At 41.2% G+C, this 19,194-nt stretch overlaps 2 protein-coding genes across 5 annotated transcripts in view; one reads left to right on the top strand and one right to left on the bottom strand.

Moving 5' to 3' along the window:
- Positions 1-19,194, bottom strand: part of LOC122972733 (beta-1,4-galactosyltransferase 1-like) — a 28,619-nt gene that overhangs the window by 1,801 nt on the left and 7,624 nt on the right. For 3 of the 4 annotated variants that reach the window (XM_044340039.1, XM_044340037.1, XM_044340036.1), the window contains exons 3-5: positions 17,202-17,636; positions 16,323-16,900; positions 13,976-15,814 (exon numbers count right to left, since the gene is read on the bottom strand). The exons of the other annotated variant lie outside the window; for it this stretch is intronic. In XM_044340039.1, the coding sequence (XP_044195974.1) occupies positions 15,146-15,814; positions 16,323-16,727 (1,074 nt within the window). In that variant the 5' untranslated portion in view covers positions 16,728-16,900; positions 17,202-17,636 and the 3' untranslated portion in view covers positions 13,976-15,145. Of the gene's footprint in view, positions 1-13,975; positions 15,815-16,322; positions 16,901-17,201; positions 17,637-19,194 lie in introns of those variants that run through there. 4 annotated transcript variants of the gene reach the window in all.
- On the top strand, positions 3,864-9,128 carry amer2 (APC membrane recruitment protein 2). The gene has a single exon (XM_044340035.1). The coding sequence runs from the start codon at positions 4,001-4,003 to the stop codon at positions 6,092-6,094; it is 2,094 nt and encodes a 697-aa protein (XP_044195970.1). The 5' UTR covers positions 3,864-4,000; the 3' UTR covers positions 6,095-9,128.

Here is a 19,194-nt window from a genome sequence, read left to right as displayed (position 1 = left end):
GGTACTGGCTGAATTGACGGTACGAGTAAAATATGGATATATTGTTGATTACATTGTTCTCACCTTTCAAAAGATGCATAAATGTAGTGTACAATTGATCTTGATCTCAGTTGATCTTGATAACAGTACCTCAAAGAGTATGTCCACATCGAAGCCAGTTAGGCTGAAAATTACTGCAGCACTGCTATCTATGGGTTAAAACTTCGGGAATATTGCACTTGTGGCCACGTCCCAACTAGTGACGGTCAAAATACCTACCAACAATACTCTAGGGTGAGTGATTTATTGTTGAGCCAAAGTATGTAATAGTTTTGCTGTGGTTATTAAGGTTGCCACCATTGTGTAAATAGACTGAAGTGGATTGAACAAAGAAGAGATTATGACTGTTTCAACACCACTGTGTTTACCATTAGCTATCTCATGATAGTCAAATAATTTAAGTTGGATTGAAAGCACACAAGCTTCAATAAATGAGATAGTAGAATAGAGCAGGCTTTACAGAAGCTACAGCCACTCTTGGAAACTAGAAATTATTTGCATCTCTACAAGACAGGGAAGAACTACAGACCTTTATTTTATATGCAAATAATAACATAGTGACATGATGGGCAAGATGTTAACTCCATTACACTATCAGAAGGATCCCTGATACTAATCATGCACATCATCCTATCAAATAACATATTCATCCATCTGTCTACCCATCTTTCACACACACACATGCACTTTTAAAAAAACATCAATATTTGCATCCTGAGGCTCTTCGCTAGCAGAGCATGGAGGGTATTAAAGCATATTCAGCAACTATAATGCAAAGGAAGCAAACACTATGCATGCACACTCAGACAAGCAATATTATTAGAAAACACAAGGAGAGCGAGAGAGACTGAGGGAGAAAATGTCCTCTAACTGTCCCACTTAGTGCTGAGCTTCACTCAGGGGGCTGAAATGGGAACCCTATTTAGACAGATGGGGTGGAAAGAGATGGTGTGTGTGTGTAAAGATAATAGGGTGTGTGTCTGCCTTCTCTTTCACAGATACAGAAAGGAATCATTAGGTCATGAAGAAAGCACTTTTTATAAACATCAAACTGACTAAATTCCGCTAGAAATATCCAGAGAAAGGTACTATCTATGGTTGTTTAGCCTAATATTTCCCTGAACATTTAAAGGTTAATGTCAAAACAACATGTCATTATTAATTGTTTGTAGGATCTTGGTATTGTTCTCTAAATCCCGTTTCTTTCCCACCAAATAAAGGTTCCCATCGGCAGATTTATCAAATATACTAAAATTGTAATATTGTGTGTACTAATTGACTGATTTTGAAATTATTTAAACAGCATAACAATGTGTGTTTCCACCCTAAGGACTCAGCAAAATCCTTTGTTTAATCATGTGATAACTGAGCCCACTCATAACTATCCACTCATCAATCCACCAGCCATCTGCTGCTCAGTGTCAGCTTCAAGTCTGTCCAATAGCCAGCTGACCTGCTAGCATTGCTGTGGGGCATTCTGCTTGGGAATGGTAAGACGTACCTGAAAAACCTGCACACTTCCTGGGTGACTGACTTGACTCTGAGTAGACAGATTATCTTTCTTTTTGGGGGAGAGCATAAGGAAGATATGCTTCAGTGCTTCACTCTGGGGAAGCCCTCAAAATGTGTTTGTGTGGGTGTGAGCGTGTCTGTGGATCTGTGAGTGAGTGTGTGTGTGTGTGTGTGTGGGTGTGTGTGTGTTGCCTTGGGCAGATGAATGCAGACATTGTTTGATAGCAGTGGGCTGGAAGAGGAGAGCCTGTGCCCACGGTGACTGAGGAGGAGGATGAGGAGGAGGAGAGGGAGAAAAGGAGGAGGGGAGGGAGGGAAGGAAGGAGGGGAGAGGTGGTTTGTAAGTGGGTCGGGGTATCAGGGAGATTCATGGGGGGTTGGGTGGATAGAATAGGCAGTAAAAAGAGCACCCATTGTAAATCATGCTTAGTATGAAAAACGGGGTGAACATTGGGTGAAACCACATATCTGATATACACATAATTATCATCTACCTACAGAAACAATAGCTCAACAGGAGAGATGGGGAGCATCCACTTAAAATGTCTTCTCAATGAACCCACAGTTTATCTTGGCAAAATTCCCAGAATCATTTACTTCATCAACACACACTTGAACCATTTTACATACTATGTATACATCATGACTTATGTATATTATATATATTTAAGAAATAGAGAAAGGGACAATGACAAGGCAACAAGTTGAGGATATACACTGCTTTTTCCTGCACTTAGTGTTCAGTTAATTGTTCTACATGCCCACAGGAACTCTGCTGGTTGCCAAGGCAGGAGCCAACAGTTTAGCTAATGTGGAAAGAAAAATTGTTGACTGCATGAGTGGTAACAAACAAACACACACACACACACACACACACACACACACACACACACACACACACACACAGACACACACCCAACATCACTGAAATAGTAGTTTTTCTAAATCCATATCCCAGATTAAGCCAGGATATTGTATTTGAGTCCTCTAATTCAGGCCTCTGACATGCTTATTTTTGTTTACTTTGAGCTTTTCCGTGGTTTTACACACACACACAACCACACACACGTGGCAGAGTGTGTTCAACAGCAGTGTGTAACTGAAGCACGCAGCAACAGTTAGGAGTAGGAGCAGTTGGTGTAATTGCGATAACAATTGTTTAATAACTACAATAATCTGATAGTATACATTTATTAGATTTATCCAGAGGGGCATTTCAGCCAAAGAGGGTAAAGGGGCAGCAGCTCAAGCCACTTGAGCCACTGTGTGTTCATGCCCCTGTTTAGGATGATAGGATGACAGTTAGATGTGTTGTCATAGGTCTCAGACACCTGGCACTGTGCGTCCATATGGAGTTGGGCTCAATGCCATATGGCCTATATGTCTAGCCCAAACCGTTTTGGAGTGTGAGTGTGTGTGTGTGTGTGTGTGTGCGCACCCAACAGCACTGAAATAGTTTTTCCAAATCCATATCCCAGCTTAAGCCCCTGATTATCAGCAGGTCTTGTATTTGAGTCCTCTAATTCAGGCTTCTGAAATGCTTATTTTTGTTTACTTTGAGCTTTTCCATGACTACACGCACACACATACAAACTCAACCAGTAAGTAATGCTGATAAATTTGAAATGTCAAGCTACTGTTTGCATGGAATTACTTATGCAGATGAAAAAAGTAAAACACACACACAAAAGACATTTATTCAAAATATTCACATCTGTAATGTTTGCTGTTGGAAGTCTGCTTTCACTTGTTCGATTTTTCACCACCTTCATGGCCTATGTTCACCAGACATGTATGAAGAACATCAAATCCAAACAAGTATGCGAGCAGTCTTTATAATTAGCCATTCCACTCTGTCTCATGATCCACTGAGAAGGCTCACATAAACATATTGAACTCATGTCTAATCCGTCATAATGCATCAGTGGGGGTGTGTGTCTACTTATTTGCGCAAACACACTTGATATGTGTTAAACACACATAGGCATGGGAGCAGTGAATGTAGGGCTTGAAAATTGATGAGCACTTAAAAGAAAAGAGCAAACAGTGCATTGGTGACAAGGAAGGTGGAGGAAGAGAGGAGGAAGAGGATGGGGGAGGGAGTGGAGGACAGACACTGGCGCCCCGCCAACGTTGACGAAAGCTGCTTAGCCCACCCAGTTGCCATGGATACAGTGAGGAGCAGCACCCAGCATGTGTGTGTGTGTGTGTCTGTGTGAGAGAGAGAGAGAGAGAGAGAGAAAGAGAGGGAGGGGAGTGAGGCAGAGAGAGAAAACCAGCAGGCAAGCGTTAGAGCAAGTCAGAGTGGGAGTGAAAGAGCACCAGGCAGCAGGGTGGAGAGAGAGAAAGAGAGAGGGTGAGTGTATGTGTGGCCAGAGAGAGAGAGAGAGAGAGGACAGAAAGGCAGCTAGAGAGCTAGAGGGAGACGATTGAGTGGGAGCACTAGATAATGGAGGTGCAGTCGGAGTGTGTGGAGCCTCCTATGGCCCCTCAGTGTGACCCCCAGCCCACAGGGAAGATCAACAAAGCTGCCTTCAAACTCTTTGGAAAGCGGCGCACCGGCTCTGGAATGGCCAGCTTCTTCTCCTTCAGGAACAAAGGGGCCACAAACAGTGGGAACAACGGGAATTCTGACAATGGGAATTCTGTGAATGGGAATGGTTCGGCGGCATCGGCAGAGCTTGTTAGGAGCAGAACCCACGATGGACTAACAAGCGCTAACAACGAAGTCGATGGACGGAGAGGGGAGGGGCTAACTGGCCTGGAGGCGGGACCGGTGAGGTCTCTTAGCAAATCGCTGAGTTTCTTCTCTTTGCTCCGACGTGGGAGTTTTAGGTCGAGTGAAAATGGAGGGGCGGGGCTTGTCAGAAGAGGGAGGGGCCTAAAGGGCTTTTTTAGCAGCATGCGATGGAGACGTAAGGAAAAAACAATTGAAGGAGAAGCGGAAGAATTAGAAGGGAGGAAGGAGAAGGATGGGGATATTGCTGTCTCTGAAAAGGTAAAGGATATTACTCTCACCCTTGAACCACCTCCGCATCATCACCAAGAGGATTGTGGGAATGCTGAGGCAGAACCTAACCTCCAAGCAGCAGAGACTCCCACTACTAGTGTTACCATGACACCCTCACACTGTGTTGCCATGCCAGGGCCATCTGGTGAGCCAGACTCCCCCTTTCCTTACACGCCCACTGACTCGCCACTGCGCCCACCCATCCCAAAAGCCAAAGCTTCAATTTCAAGCCTCACCCCTTCCCTTGCTACGCCCCCCTTGGATCGCTGCAGCACAGGCGATCCGCCCTCGGAACCTTCAGTGGACCGCCTCTGCTCTCTCCTCTTCACCGACGTCACATCCCTCAAGAGCTTTGATTCACTGACAGGCTGCGGTGACATAATTGCTGATGCAGATGAGGAGGGACCAGCGGGCAATGGGGGCAGCGGCACCAGCAGCAGCAGCAGTGGTGGAGGAGGAGGGAGTGTAGGAGCGGGGGTTGGGAGAGCTGTTGGCATCTCCAGTGCCACGTCTCGTTGCTCCCCATCCAAACCTCTACCTTCCCAGCTCACCCAGCCCATGTTCTCTGTTTCCTCAAGCTCAGTGCCTGCCTCCCTTCCTGCCCGGGCCAGGGCACCACCTACACCACAGCAGCACCCAACCGGTAGTGGGGTGGTGGCCTACATGGGCGGTGGGGAGGAAATGGCAAGTCCAGAAGGAGTGGACGATGCAGACATGCAGGGGCTCTGGCATATGCTGCCTTCTACGGGGGACAATTCCCCTGCTTTGCCCCGATCACACCAACCTTCCTCCACTACCCCCACCTCCACTTATCCCCCTCGCGCCACCTCCAACCCTGCCAGTGGCCACTTGCCCTCAGCCTCAAGGAGTGCAGACCGTAAACTACCCCAGGTGAAAGCATTGGGGCTCAGTAAGATTCCAGTGGTTGGTGCAGCAGGAGGTCGGGCAGCTAAACCCCCCCTTCCTCACACGCACAGCCGTCATCCCACATCACCTGGTGAAAAAGAGCCCCTTAGTGACGAGGGCTACTGGGACACACCCTCAGCAACGCCCACAGCGACACCTGATGAAAGTGGGCTGCAGCGTAACCAGAGGATGGCCCTGTCACGCGACAGTTGCTCTGGAGACCACCTGTACGACCTCTACAACGACCCTGAAGAGGAAGGCGAGAACGATGACCAGGAGGGAGATGAGGATCTTAACAGTACTCCCTCTCCATCCACTGAATACAAACTGAGCCCCACCTCCCAAACAAGTCCTCCTTCCTCCTCCTCTTCTTCCTCCTTCCGATCAATGAAAGGCAGTACCAGCCTTCCCCGGGAATCTAAGATCCCGGTAAGCGCCAGACAACCCACACCCCCACACTCTGTAAGCCAGTCAGCCCTGTCGTCTGTCCTAGAGGCTGAATCCCCTCCGCCAAAGACCCAAGCGCCTCCCCCAGCTCGCACTAGAATCCCTGTATCCAAGGTGCCCGTCCGTCGTTCTGGAAACAAAACTGGCAGCACCACTAGAGGAACTGCCCCCAAGAAGTAGTTTCTCTCTGAGGGGTGGTTCCCTCCTACTAACTTATGGACTTGAGTGGACATCACTACAGTGCTGTTTATGCAGAGCCAAAAGTTTTCCCAGACCAAGAAAAATGTTGAGCTGTAGAGTTAACAGCCTATGAATTCCTTTTAAATCTTAAAAGCTCTCATTCCTTAAGTGTTTTGGCTTACGACAGGCTAGAATAGAATAAGTGGTTTTGTTCACTTGAGAAAGTCACGAGGAGACTCCAAAAAGCTGGGCTAACACTTCACAGCCTTCACTGGAACTTTGGAGGTTGACTCCTGACAATCCACGGACTTTCAATAGACACATTCGCCTTGTAACTTCCTGGAAAAGCTCCTGACCTGCTGAGAGTTTGACAGCCACGTTCAAAGCTTCAGCTCATGACTGCACACTGCAAGAAAAAGCAGAGCACCTTTTTATCTTTTACATTTTTCTTATGGAATTCCACATGACATAACTCAATTTGCTCATAAGGACCTAATCTAATCAAAGTTTTTTTTTTCTGAGTTTGTCATCTTGTCTAATCTGTAACAAATTACCTCCTAATCCTCTGATGTTAGAGCCAAAGTAAAAAGAAAATATCCACAACCTGGAATAACCCGCCACTTTTGTTTGATGTGTTTTTTGCTTTTTGAAGATGGTCCTCTTCTGACCGCACACTGATTATACGACTGTATGCGCAAATGTAAAAATGAACACAGAGATCTGAAGGCAACTTTAACCTGTTTTTTTCACTTACATACTTTGCAGCTACAAATGTGGCAACGCTGTCCTACAGAAGACCACACAATTTTTTATTCTGGATGACCTAAGTTTGGTTTCAGCCTGTTGCATTTGGATCTCACTTGCACCCTACTGCATAACTGGGAGTCATCCATAGGATGTCAATCTCTGGGATTTACAACTGTTGAATTACAAATGGAAACCTGCAAAACTATCGCAATATTCTAACTGGAGGGATCCCTTGCACTGATGCTTCAATACAGTCAAACATACAACACACACAGACACACACACACATATATATATATATATCTACATGCACACAAACATTTTCTCTCCCTCTCTGCATGCAGTGCCACACATACAAGGCACAAAGGTCAGGGAACATCATCTGACGCTGGAGGACATCACACACACTGTTCAACTTTTGGCACTGTCTTTGTAGCTACACTGGATGACTTTCTCCTCTAAGGACACATGCACAAACAACCAATTTTTTGTAGTTATTACTTTCTTCTTCAACGGATTTCATACTGTTTTTATAGGCTTCTCCTTCCTAAGTCATACTGCACGGATCTTAAACTGTGATTGCACCAGCCTCTTAATACAGTACTTTCTGTTCTTCTCAACTAACATACTGTACAGGCTGATGTGAGTGGTTGACAGGGAGGCATCCTTGCTGTGTGTCAGCCAGTTCTAGAGAGTCACAATATGCCTGCAAGTGTTCTGTTTAAATAGGCTGTGACCCCAAAAGGACAAGGAAATTCTGTTTCAGATAAAGAGAGAAACTTTTTTGAGTTATGTTATTAACTGGATCACAGCTTCAAATACAAAAGTGAAATTTGAGGACTAAAGCTATATCAGTTCAGAGTCCTTCACCCTTTTTCTCCTGGCTGTTGTACTAGTGAACATTGTACAACCTTATTCTAGGAACCACCGCAGCTGTGTGTGAATCTGAATGTAGCTTGACATAATTGTAGATCGTTGGTCAGCATATATTTTTCTGTGTCAGTCTGTTTTCCTCTTTGTCCCTCTTTTGTCGGGGCAAGACAAATGGTGGGATTTACCGTTTTCCAAGTCCCCCGTGCTCTGAAAAACGAAGACAAACTACTGCACAGTGTGTGCAGCCTTGCAAAGCACCACTTGTTTTAAGAATGAGGGGGTGTATTGCAGTCCTAAAAGGCCTTTGTCAATGATTCAGCGAGACAAGTTACAGCAAGTGTTCTCTACCCTTCAGTTAAAGAGAGGGGTTTTCATACGCAAAGACATTTGAGATGATGCAAGTTTTCTCTAATCCTAACCACAAGGGTGCCAATGACACTTGAGGGTCATTCTAGTTCATGATAGCTCTCCATCTCATTTAGAATGTGATGATTGATCCACAACACTACTCCAGGTTCAGATATCTTTTCAGCCTCCTGATGGTGTAGTGTACGACAAGATATGGAGTAACCTGATCTCCAGATAAAAAGGGCAGGCGAAAGGTCATTTGGGGAGCAGAGAATGATCATATCTGTTCCATGTTTTCTCTGTCTACACTGTGATCTTGTTTTATTTTTGTTTTTTTATTTAGTATGCAATCACTTTCATTCTTTCTTCCTTTGAGTGTTATTTGACCAGGGAGAGATTGGACTGGGAAAGGATGGTGACATACTTTTTTGGGTGATGGAGAACAATTTTAACATTCAAAGGATTCCTGGTAAAATTTAATAAATATGTATTAATTAATTAAGTATTAAGTATTTATTTCAAATAACAGTGTTTATGCTTGTGGATTGTTCCCCAAAGTGTCCTAAAATCATAATTTTACTACATGATGCTGTCACCAATCAAAATATATTAATGCTAAGATTAAGAAAGAGAGAGTAGGGAACTGTGATGCATTGTTATGCATTGTTTTGTTGGGTTTTTTTTTCCCAAATATGACGTCCTCTTGAGTTGATGTCATTCTGTCCCACATGCCACAGTTTGGTGTGTAAATAGCACTTGTTTCTCCACTTCCTCCACGTATGACATGGTGAAAATCAAAGTTGTTTACCTTGATCCATTGCACTGGCATACAAACAGCAATGACATGAACCACAGGGGTCACCATATTGCCACTTGGCTCAGTTCCTTGTGTTTTTTTTTCCCCCAGAGTGATACTTTTCTTCTCTTTTCTTTCTGATTACAAATCAAGGCCATTATGTGATCTTTCGTTGCAATGTTTTCCTTCTTTTTGTTACCGTCTGTCTGCTCACAGTGTGAAAATCTTTCCACTTTTCATATTTAATGAATAAAACTATGTTTGCGCTGATATATGAACTCCTGGCTCTTTGTAACCATATTTGCACAAGAATTCATACATTTCAATGTCAGGGGCTTCATTTACTTGTATAATTAGAGCCCTTCTCTCCTCCACTCCCCCTTTCCACCCCCACATCCCAGTAGCTCAAGTCCCCAAGGAGTAGGTTCGGTGAGAAAGAGGGAGAGAGACAGAGATGCTTTTGTTGATTTTCAGCGTGTGTGGCATTTTTGTTGTGCCGTCACACTTGGAGAGAGGTCTGCTTGGCTTGGGAGTAATAGGTTATCAATACATTTTATTGATCACTGAGATGAAAGCCTGATGGATGTGTCATTGTCTGCTGTTGGTCTCCAGTGGGAAAAGATGCGTAGAGGCCTGTACGATGACAAAGAGACGCAGCTGATGCACAGCTGATGCATGTGGATGTGGAACCTGTGTGTGCGTTTGTGTGTCCTGAATATAGATGAAAGGGTGGGTCTCATTGTTTCGAAGGAAACACATGTTGCAAGAAAAAGCTCATATGTTGTTGTGGCATGGGTGCGCATGCATGTGTAGTGGGAGGAGGATTTGGTGCAGTGCGAATCCCCTTTGTAATGGTGCAGCAATCCCCCCCCCTCCCTCTCGATCCGACTCTCTCTCTGTTTCTGCACGCTGAGGTTTATGTAAAAGCCTTACGTAAGACCATAACACTCACTTGTGCCAGCCCACCAGATCAAAGCTAGTGATGCCGACAGTGAGAGTGGTGCGAGGTGGTGTGCGCCCTGTGTGTATATCGCCTGATCTCATCATTAATCTACTGCTGTTTGGGTGCTGAATGTGGACACTCATCGTCATTGTGAGCCATGTTTGTGTCTGTGAGTGTGTGTTTGTTTTGGTACATAAATCTGTGTATAGGAGGATGACAGGGAGGTTTTAGTCTGTGCTGAACAACGCAATTCTTACACAAACTGATGAAGAAGAGAATAAGGATGGGAGTGAGGGAGAAATGCAAAGAAAGAATTTATTGTGAGTGTGAGTTAGGGTTTGCTTGCCTTCAGCACTGTTAAATGAGCTTGTGATGAACAGCGACCACTGTGGCCACAAATGACAATCATGGGATAATGGTAAACGCTAAAATGTAGTGTAACTGCAGCGCTAGAAAAGAAGAGTCATTAAATCAGTGAAGTCACTCAGTAGTGTCAATTGCACAACAGATTCTATCTTAGGTTTAGGTTAGCTGCCATAAGCTACTGGTAATATCAGACCAAGAAAGGCTGTGGTGGCAAAACCCCTAATGGACTGACTTAAATCTTTCTTTTTAATGCTTATATGTTCAGCTTTTGATTTTTTAAGACAAATGTGCTATTTTTTCTTTCAAAAGTTACATAGCCTTGCTTTAATATTAGCATGTGGCATGCGTATGAGTGCTTATACATACAGTGTGCATGATCAATTATCATAGTGTTGTTACTGGTTTCTGACTAGTGGATTTCTTTCAGCAGTCTCTCTGAAGAGCTCAAACATGATACTGAGATTTCCTGTCCATGCTAAATCAGTATCTACTGCTGATTTATAGTGATATAGTAAAACTATTATAATTTTAACGATGCTTACAAAAACCTACACTGTGTATGAGAGTATGACAGCATTCCAATAGGTTACAGTCATGGTATAGCATTATTATATATTGGTTAAAAGGAGGATGTGTTTATTTTTTACTATACAGCTTCGAATATAAACAGAAAACCACAGGAAAACATTTTAGCTTTTCAGAAAGACCAATTAAAGAAACCCTCTATTAAAAGACTGATTAAATTACAGATGCTAAGTGGAGCAAAATGCTAGCACGGAAAAATATATATTGAAGACCATCCTGATATTTCTAAAAAATATATCTTGATGATAGGTAGGGTTTCATTGCCCTGATGAACAGGTGTGTGTGTGTGTGTGCGTGTGAATTATGGGAGACTTAAGCACCATTCAAAAGCTGTACCCCACATTTTGCATGGCAGCCTCTCTACAGTCGTTCCCATAGTAACTCCACTAGGTCAACCAATGAAAAGAGGGGGCTGGGCAGGATGGAGGATGGGAGAGTGTTTGGGGGGGGTGTTGGCTGGGGGGTGGTGTGCTTGTGGTGGTTGCTGACACAGTGTGTGAGAGACGTGATTAGAGTTGAACTGGTGCATTCAAACATTTACAAATACAAATATACATACAACACACAACCCTACATGTTGATGTGCATATGCAAATAGACTGTACACACAATCCCTCTTGTCTTGTCATCCCTTAATAAACCATCAATGGGATCATTGAGAAAAGTAGAAAAGCAGTGATAAAGATTTCATTCTCGAAACAATGCGTCAACCTTTAGCACACATCCTCTAAACACACCAATTCCTCATGTAAAGGTTTCACTCTGCACTGCTGGCTTTCGTTTCTGCAACCTCCGGGGAAGCCCCCGCCACTACAACTACCACCACCATTTTTTTATTCCCTGTGCTGTGCATTTGCCTTCCCTTACTTCTCACCCTCTTGTATTTGATGCCACAGTTCCTCTCAGGGCAATGTTGTGTAATACTCCCACTTGTCAATAATTCATCAACACACAAGCTTTTGACTCTATGAATGGCTGCAACTGTTTGTTACTCCATGTAGATGAAAGCATGCAGTTCACTATGATGCTGAGTGAAACTGGAACCAAGCAGCAAATCAGGTAAATATGGTTAAGACTATAGTCTGACAGGTGAGAAACTAGACCACTTGTATCTCTCACAAATGTTAAAAGTAACATGGCTGTCAAAAACACACCAAGCATGTTTCCCTCCACAGTGACAAATTCTGACTTTGAAATGATAAACTGACAGGAGTCAAGATATGTAATTAAGCTCCAAACTGAATTGTAGCCTGTGTTGCAACATAAATATGAATTGAATTATGAATCACAAGGTGAGTAGTGAGTGAAATTTCCCTTTAGAATCTAAGGTCAGAGGATGAATTAATATGATACACAGTACAATGGTTTGAAATTACTTCTCGATATTGCATCAACATTTTAAGTGAATTTGTGATCAAATGTGTTTGTGTATTGTCCAAGGACAATTGGCAGAGTACAACTGGTAGTTTTGTGAAATACCAATAATAATAATGTAACTTGAATTCCAACATTAACTCTCTTGTTGAACACCTGACTGTGAATACCTGGTAAAAACTGGTTTAATGACATGAACTCAACATCAATATCAGTGGATCCCCCCTGCACAGTGTCTTGTGTCGTGTCTTATGTTGCCTCTCATTTACTGGAGCAACAATGCTGAAAAATTCATTAGGAGGTTGGGCAGGCTGGGGGGATACACCGTATATGCATGGTTGTGTTAGTATGTGGTGTGTATTCTGAGCAGAGGACTATAGAACAGACTTTCTAAAGCATCTTCTGCTTGACTGGCCTGTCAGGTTGTATTTCTCTGACCCCCGAGGCTTCCAACTGTACCTGCTACCAGAAAAGTACCCTGCATAGGGGAAGAAACAAAACCAGTAAGATAATATGATATAATAGTTTTACTTTCACTACTACTAATTATTTACTAAAATAGAGTATATATGGTTAGACACATGTTATCATTGATGAAAAAAGTATTATTATTATATTATTATTATTGTTACAACTTTAAAATCCTTAAAATGGCATCTACTCCTGCTCCCTCATTACAGATTACAGAATCTTTAAATTTCAGATAAATTTCATTTCAGAATTTTTACTGCTGGACACAAGATGTCTCCTACTTCACTGTAAAGTCCATTCTCAGTGTACTGGAGGCTTCAAGTGTCCACATCACACATGTGTAAGTTGAATATTGGACAAGAATTGGCTCCCAAATGAGTTGTGATGTCACAAATCATGCTCACAGGACCACCCCTTACACTCCTATTTTCAATGAGCACAGAGAAAATTTCCATTTTCAGCAGTTGAATGTGAAAACAGCCTTGTAGTGTCAAACTCTGCACATACTGTACATTATTCTGCATTCTATCAGAGTGAAGGAACAAGAAACATATTTTTAAAATGAAGTAGTCTACAAAGCAGGAATTATTGGAAAAATTAACTAATCTTCAACATTTCACCCAAAGTTTTGCCACAGTAAGAACAAATACAAGACTCAGCTTCCCTTGATTATAAAGTAAGATGAAATTCCTTTGGGCTCCTCTAAAAACATGGCAAAAATATATTAAAAGTTTATCCGTAGCTAATATGAATGTTCAGCAACCTCAGTTTGTCAAATAAAGTGAATATCTTTCAAAGTTACAGTCCTTTTAGTGCTAAATTCCCAATTTTAGTTAATATTCTTCCACTGCAGCTCAACAGCGAAACTCTGTCTGGGGAAATAAAAAGAGGGAATTTTATTCTAAAAAGAAAATAATGTTGGAAGATATCCACCTGATTTAACTAGCTTGGACTGCTGACACATCATAATAGCTTTAGATAATCTTTTAAGTACATTTTTGGTCAAAATGAAGAGTGTGGATTTTGGCCCCCATCACTTCCATTGAAAGTGTGTTTGAAAGGGATCTTTTAATGGCCAGTATTAGCTGGAGGAATGATTACAGCAAGGAAAACCTCTTTCATAATTCATGTGGGCACCTGGCTAAGACAGACTTGAAAAACTGTGAACCCACCCTTTAAATCTGCATTTATACTTCCTGCCTTTATCTGACTTGCTCGGGCATTTTTGCACACAAAGCACAAATCCACAAACATACAACTTGAAGTAGTTCATTACTCATACACATACAATGTGCTTAGTTTAATTTCTTCGTTCAAGGGTAAGCTCAACACCAAACCATAGTAGATGTTCACCCAAAAAGGACAATCATCATTTTAATTTGGATTGTGTGGAACACTACTTTATTAGAAAAGGCTATAAATACAATAAAATAAAGTATTATACACCTGTAAAGTAAAAAAATACATTCAAAAAGAAAAGGATACTTCAACCAGTGCATCACTGCCACCAAAACTAATTTTCCCTTTATCATTCTAAACCCAAGACAGTCAAAAGTCAAAATAACAGTCCACTGAAACTGTGTTTCTGTAACAAAACAGTATCTATAAAAAGACTGCAAGCAAACAACAGGTTTCAAAAAGTCAGTACACATTCTCACTGTCAGTACACACATTACTTATGTACTATTTATCCTTTATTCACAGTGAACACCTACAGTAATGTAATGTAAAGCACAAAAAATAAAAGCTGGTGTCGCATTGCACTGTAAAGATAAATGTCTCAATACAATAAATTAAGTTAAATCAGGACCTGATTAGATCTAACAAAATATAAAACCCCTTAACCACTTCATTGTCCATCCAGACACTCCTGTCTAGTCTGACGTCAGTGTTTCATCCACTTTGAGTGGTATTTGCCCCTGCAATACACAAATATCTTCTAGCATGGTGCAACCATCCCCAGAATGTCTCTTCTGTGACGTCTTTAACATATAAACCTATGTCCTCCTGTCCACACCAGCACATGTTCTTAAATGTTCCCATCCCAGGTCTTCAAATACCAACACTTTTTCACCACCCCAGCGTCAGTATTTGATGCCCTGGGAATGAGAACAGGCTTCATATTCTTGCACAGCAGACTGAATAATGATTGTTATTTGAGGATTGTGCCAAAGCACTATCCTGTACTTCATATTCAAAATATTTACATTCATTATATTGTCAAGTATGCATAAAAACGTATCAAATATGCAAATAATGATATACTATTACATATGTTCACTAAGACACAACATATGTACATGCAGGATAGCAAACGTAACCCTACACCAAGACCCACACCTGCCCCAGGTCAATTACAAGAAATTTGACAGACTGCATTCACAGATATTTTAAGAAGATAAACATAAAATCACCCAAGGTAGAGCAAAAAGAATACCATCTTCTATTGTTTGAGTCCTGAGACTGGAAAACCAGTGAATCACAATGTGGCCCGCAGATACTGTACAATAGTCAACAACAGTCCAGAATCCACAGGTTCCATCCTCATTCAGCTTGGTGGAGCTTCAATATCCACAGTGATAAAAGTGTATAGTATATCCTTCACAATCTCCTTGACTGTGTATTTGAGGGAATTAATTCCATCTTTACCCATGGCCCACTGGGTTTGGCCCAGTTTACCAGGATTCTTTGGATTAGGCTCATTGTGCAAGTCTCTTACATGTTTGATCATCTTGTACCTTCCCGTCCTCAAGTCAGGCCTGGAAATGGACATCCCACGGAAGATAACTCGCCTATAGATATCGTCATCTTCACCACCCCAGCCCCAGTAAGAGTTCGGGAAGCCATTAATCTTCATGTATTGGCTCTTGGACAATGAAGAAACCCCTCCAAAGTAGGTGTTATAGGGTAGCCTATAGCTAAATTTGTCCATAGCCACAGCCAAGTGTCTGGGATTGTCAAAACATCTGTAGAAGTTACGATCATCAATAGGAACCAAGTCAACGTCCGAGAAGACAAAGCACTCATAGTCATATTCCTTCAATGCCTCAACATAGCCTGCGTTCATCAGTTTAGCCCGGTTGAACACCCCATCTCCAGCTTGGTTGATAACATACACACCATAGTCCAACTGCTGTCGTGTCAATATAGGATGGAGGTAATAAAGCCAGTGCTTCAGGTGCTCATGCCGATTTCGAAATGGGATGATGATTGCCACCTAAACAAACAAGTAAATAATTGAAACGTCTGAAATACAGTAAGCATTTCATGTAAGCACACACTTTATCATCTATACTGTACTTGTATAGATATCAAATGTAAAAATACTGTATATACCCTCTTTGTTTTCACATGTAAAAAAAAAAGGCAGCTTGAATCCAGCATGGACATGCAATGAGAGAAAACAAAAGGAAATAAAATAAACCTTTTCATAAGCTATACTTATATTATAAATAATAATATAATTTGGACTGTGAATAAAAATACTAAGTTAAATGCTGTTTCTAAGAGTTACTGTTTTTCCATACTGTTTTCAGTGTTCTAAAGTAGCAGAAATAGTCTAAATGGTTTTACATTCTGGAGAATCATTGGCCTTATACCAAGCAAACACATGTCATGACCACTGCAAAATTACATTCATCCCTTCTTCAAGTCCAGTTATCTATTAATTGTTTATTCTCTTCATTTATTTATGTGTCCATTTGTCTCTTCATTCTTTCACCTACCTTGTGTCGTGAGATACAGTCTGGTGGCTTGTAACGTCCTCCCTCCTGTAGAGGAGCACCAACCTCCTTTTTCACCTCATCCATAGTCCGTTTGTAATTAAACTCCACATTGAGAGGACCCAAAAGATTTGGAGGGGTATCAGGGCAGGGTACCAAACTTTTCTTGGTAGTGTCTGGTATCTGTGTCGTCTCTTGGCTGGTGCTTGGTCCTTCAGTCCTCGTTTCCAATAGCTCTTTCACACGTTCTTTTATCAGCCAGGAAATTGTGTTATTTCCATTTGCTTTAAGATATGGCTTAGAAAGAAAAGCCAAAGTGCTATCTTTACTGTAGAACAAAAGTACAACAAAACATGCCACACTCAAGAAAGCAAAAATTGCCAGGAAGTTAAAGAGTTTTTTCAGCATTTTTGCTGTCCTTGAAGCTGAGTACTGTATACTCAACGCCTGTCCTCCAGCTCCGATACCTGCATTTCTCTTTGCAAGTCAAAGGTGTCGAAACACAAGAGCAACCAGACTGGTTTTTATTTTCTTTGAGCAGCTTCCTTGTTCATGTCAGATGATCAGGTTGGGCCTCACACCTGTTGTGAATAATTCATCATGATTTTTAAAATTTGTTCCCTCCTAAATGGCTCAGAATGATGTCATTGATTAAGTTGACAGTGTATTACTGTGTAAGTTTATCTACAATACTATCATATTATCTCCTTTAATTTGTACAGTATCCACAATTGCTTTTATACTGATGTTGATGTATGCAAAACAAAACAAAAAACATCAAAACAATGATTTGTACTACAAAATGACTTAATTGTTGGTTAAAATGGTCACTGAAAAATACAGTATTACTATTTTAAATAGTAGAGAAAGAATAATACTTACTGGTATGTTGTCAAACTGGGCCCTCTACTGGTGTGTGATTGAAGGTGCTGATTCTCTTAACTACTCGAATTGAACAGATCTTAACAGAGCTTAACAGAACAGCAAGTTACCTACAACCTTTAAAGAAGTCTTCAAAGAAAGAAGCAGGCGCTGCCAACCCTGAAAAAAACCATCCTCAGCCAGATTCTACAAATCTGGGATATCATCAAGGTGCTGAAACAAGGACCGGGCCTTTAAAAAGACTGCTGCTTGAAAGACAGGGGTTGTCCCTTTTTAAGTGGAACAAGACTGTGGCTATTTCCGCCTGAAGCAAATTTCTCCTCTGGAATGTAACTGATAAGTATCCTACACTGCAGTTGACTTCCTATTTATGTGCAGACGAACTCGTCGCTGGGGCAGTTAGGGGTGTGCCATCGACAAATGAGGAAACTGGTCCTACGTGAATGAAGACAAAGAGCAAGGGTGTTACTTACATGGAACACACCCAACTTGACTGGAAATATGTGTTTCAGGTGTTCCACTTGGCAAATATTACTGTAGGTATTTCATGTCTATTATTGTGATAATCCAGTTCATCAGAGGCAGGTTAAGCAGAATAAGACAAATATTAGAAATGTGTGTTAAGAATCTGTAGTACAAAATGAAACCATAAGAATCTGCCTATGCAGTTAAGTGATGGATATATTAAAAGTTCACATAAATCATAAAAACTTTTATACATATAGGTTTATGGTTTTTATACGCAGATTGGTAGGTTTCACAAACTTAGCAACTGAAAGCGTGTGCTGTGACATGGAGGAAGTATTTCAGTTTCAGCATGAATGAAAGGTCCACCACCCCCCCAGACAGCTGGGTCAGACGAGTTAGCTTTTGTATACAATATTGAACTGGAGAATTTCTTGTTGTACATCCATATATTTTATACAACTGACAAAAATAATCCAGAACCAAGATTTGCCAAAATATGTTAAGATTTAATTCAGTTTTAATGCAAAATATTATTAAAAGTACAAATGAATTATAAAGAGTCATCTTGTCTCAATTTTGTAAGTGTTCAATTAAATGCTAGTGTTCTGTGTTCATAAAGTTGACACAGCATCTACAGTGTGGAGATGCATGTGACATCAGCGCACAAGCTTCTCACTGAAAACAAAGCAGACAGTGTTTATGTCATGTGACAAACCCATAACTGATGAAGACACACAACGTTCATTTCAAAGCATAAAAATGTCAACTAATGATTAAACATAAATTGAAGTGCTGCAGGTAGTGTGAAACTGGGTGGGCGAGAGTTTTATGAGCGTGGTTAAGAGAAGGAAGGAAATGTGAGAGGAAATGGTTGTCGTGGCTGTATGAAAATATGTTATGACAGTTTGAGCAAAAATATGGTCACACACACACATTAAAAACAAACTAATAAGTTCAACTTTGAGTGCATGTATGTGTGTGCCAGAGACAGAAGGACAGAAGTAATCTATTTTGCCTGGTTCTTCCATTGGAATTTTTTCTGCTTTGCATGGTCCCTAATCCTATGGTTAGTTCCAGCTCGTTGGGTACATTTGGATCCCTCATAGCATGTAATTTGCAGGGAGAACATTTAGAAAATATGCAAGAAATACATTTGTTTTTTAACAATGATGCTTTGGCCTCATAATCAGATGACACAACTACACATCATATGATTATATTAACGTATAATTATAATTTATATTCTCATACTGTTTCAGTTTTTTCAAGATAAACAGACTCGAGATAAAGTTAGAAAATGAGCAGAACTTATCCAAAACCAAGCAGCAGCTGACCAGAAGAATACTATAACGCTTTGGTCAAATTCTTTGCTTTGATAATGAGAGTCAGAGTAAATGAAGCTTAATTCCTTACTTATCGAAATAAAAAAAAAGTATGTTTTAAGTGATGAAAGATGTTTTCCAAAGCAGCAATGAGATCTCTGTTCTCCAAGACATTCTGTCAGTAGTGGCTATCAACTATTAAC

Source organism: Thunnus albacares, chromosome 21 (genome assembly GCF_914725855.1).
Source record: "Thunnus albacares chromosome 21, fThuAlb1.1, whole genome shotgun sequence".
NCBI lineage: Eukaryota > Metazoa > Chordata > Actinopteri > Scombriformes > Scombridae > Thunnus > Thunnus albacares.
The sequence above is the reverse complement of the archived record's forward strand: the minus strand, read 5'-3'. Positions and strand labels throughout refer to the sequence as shown.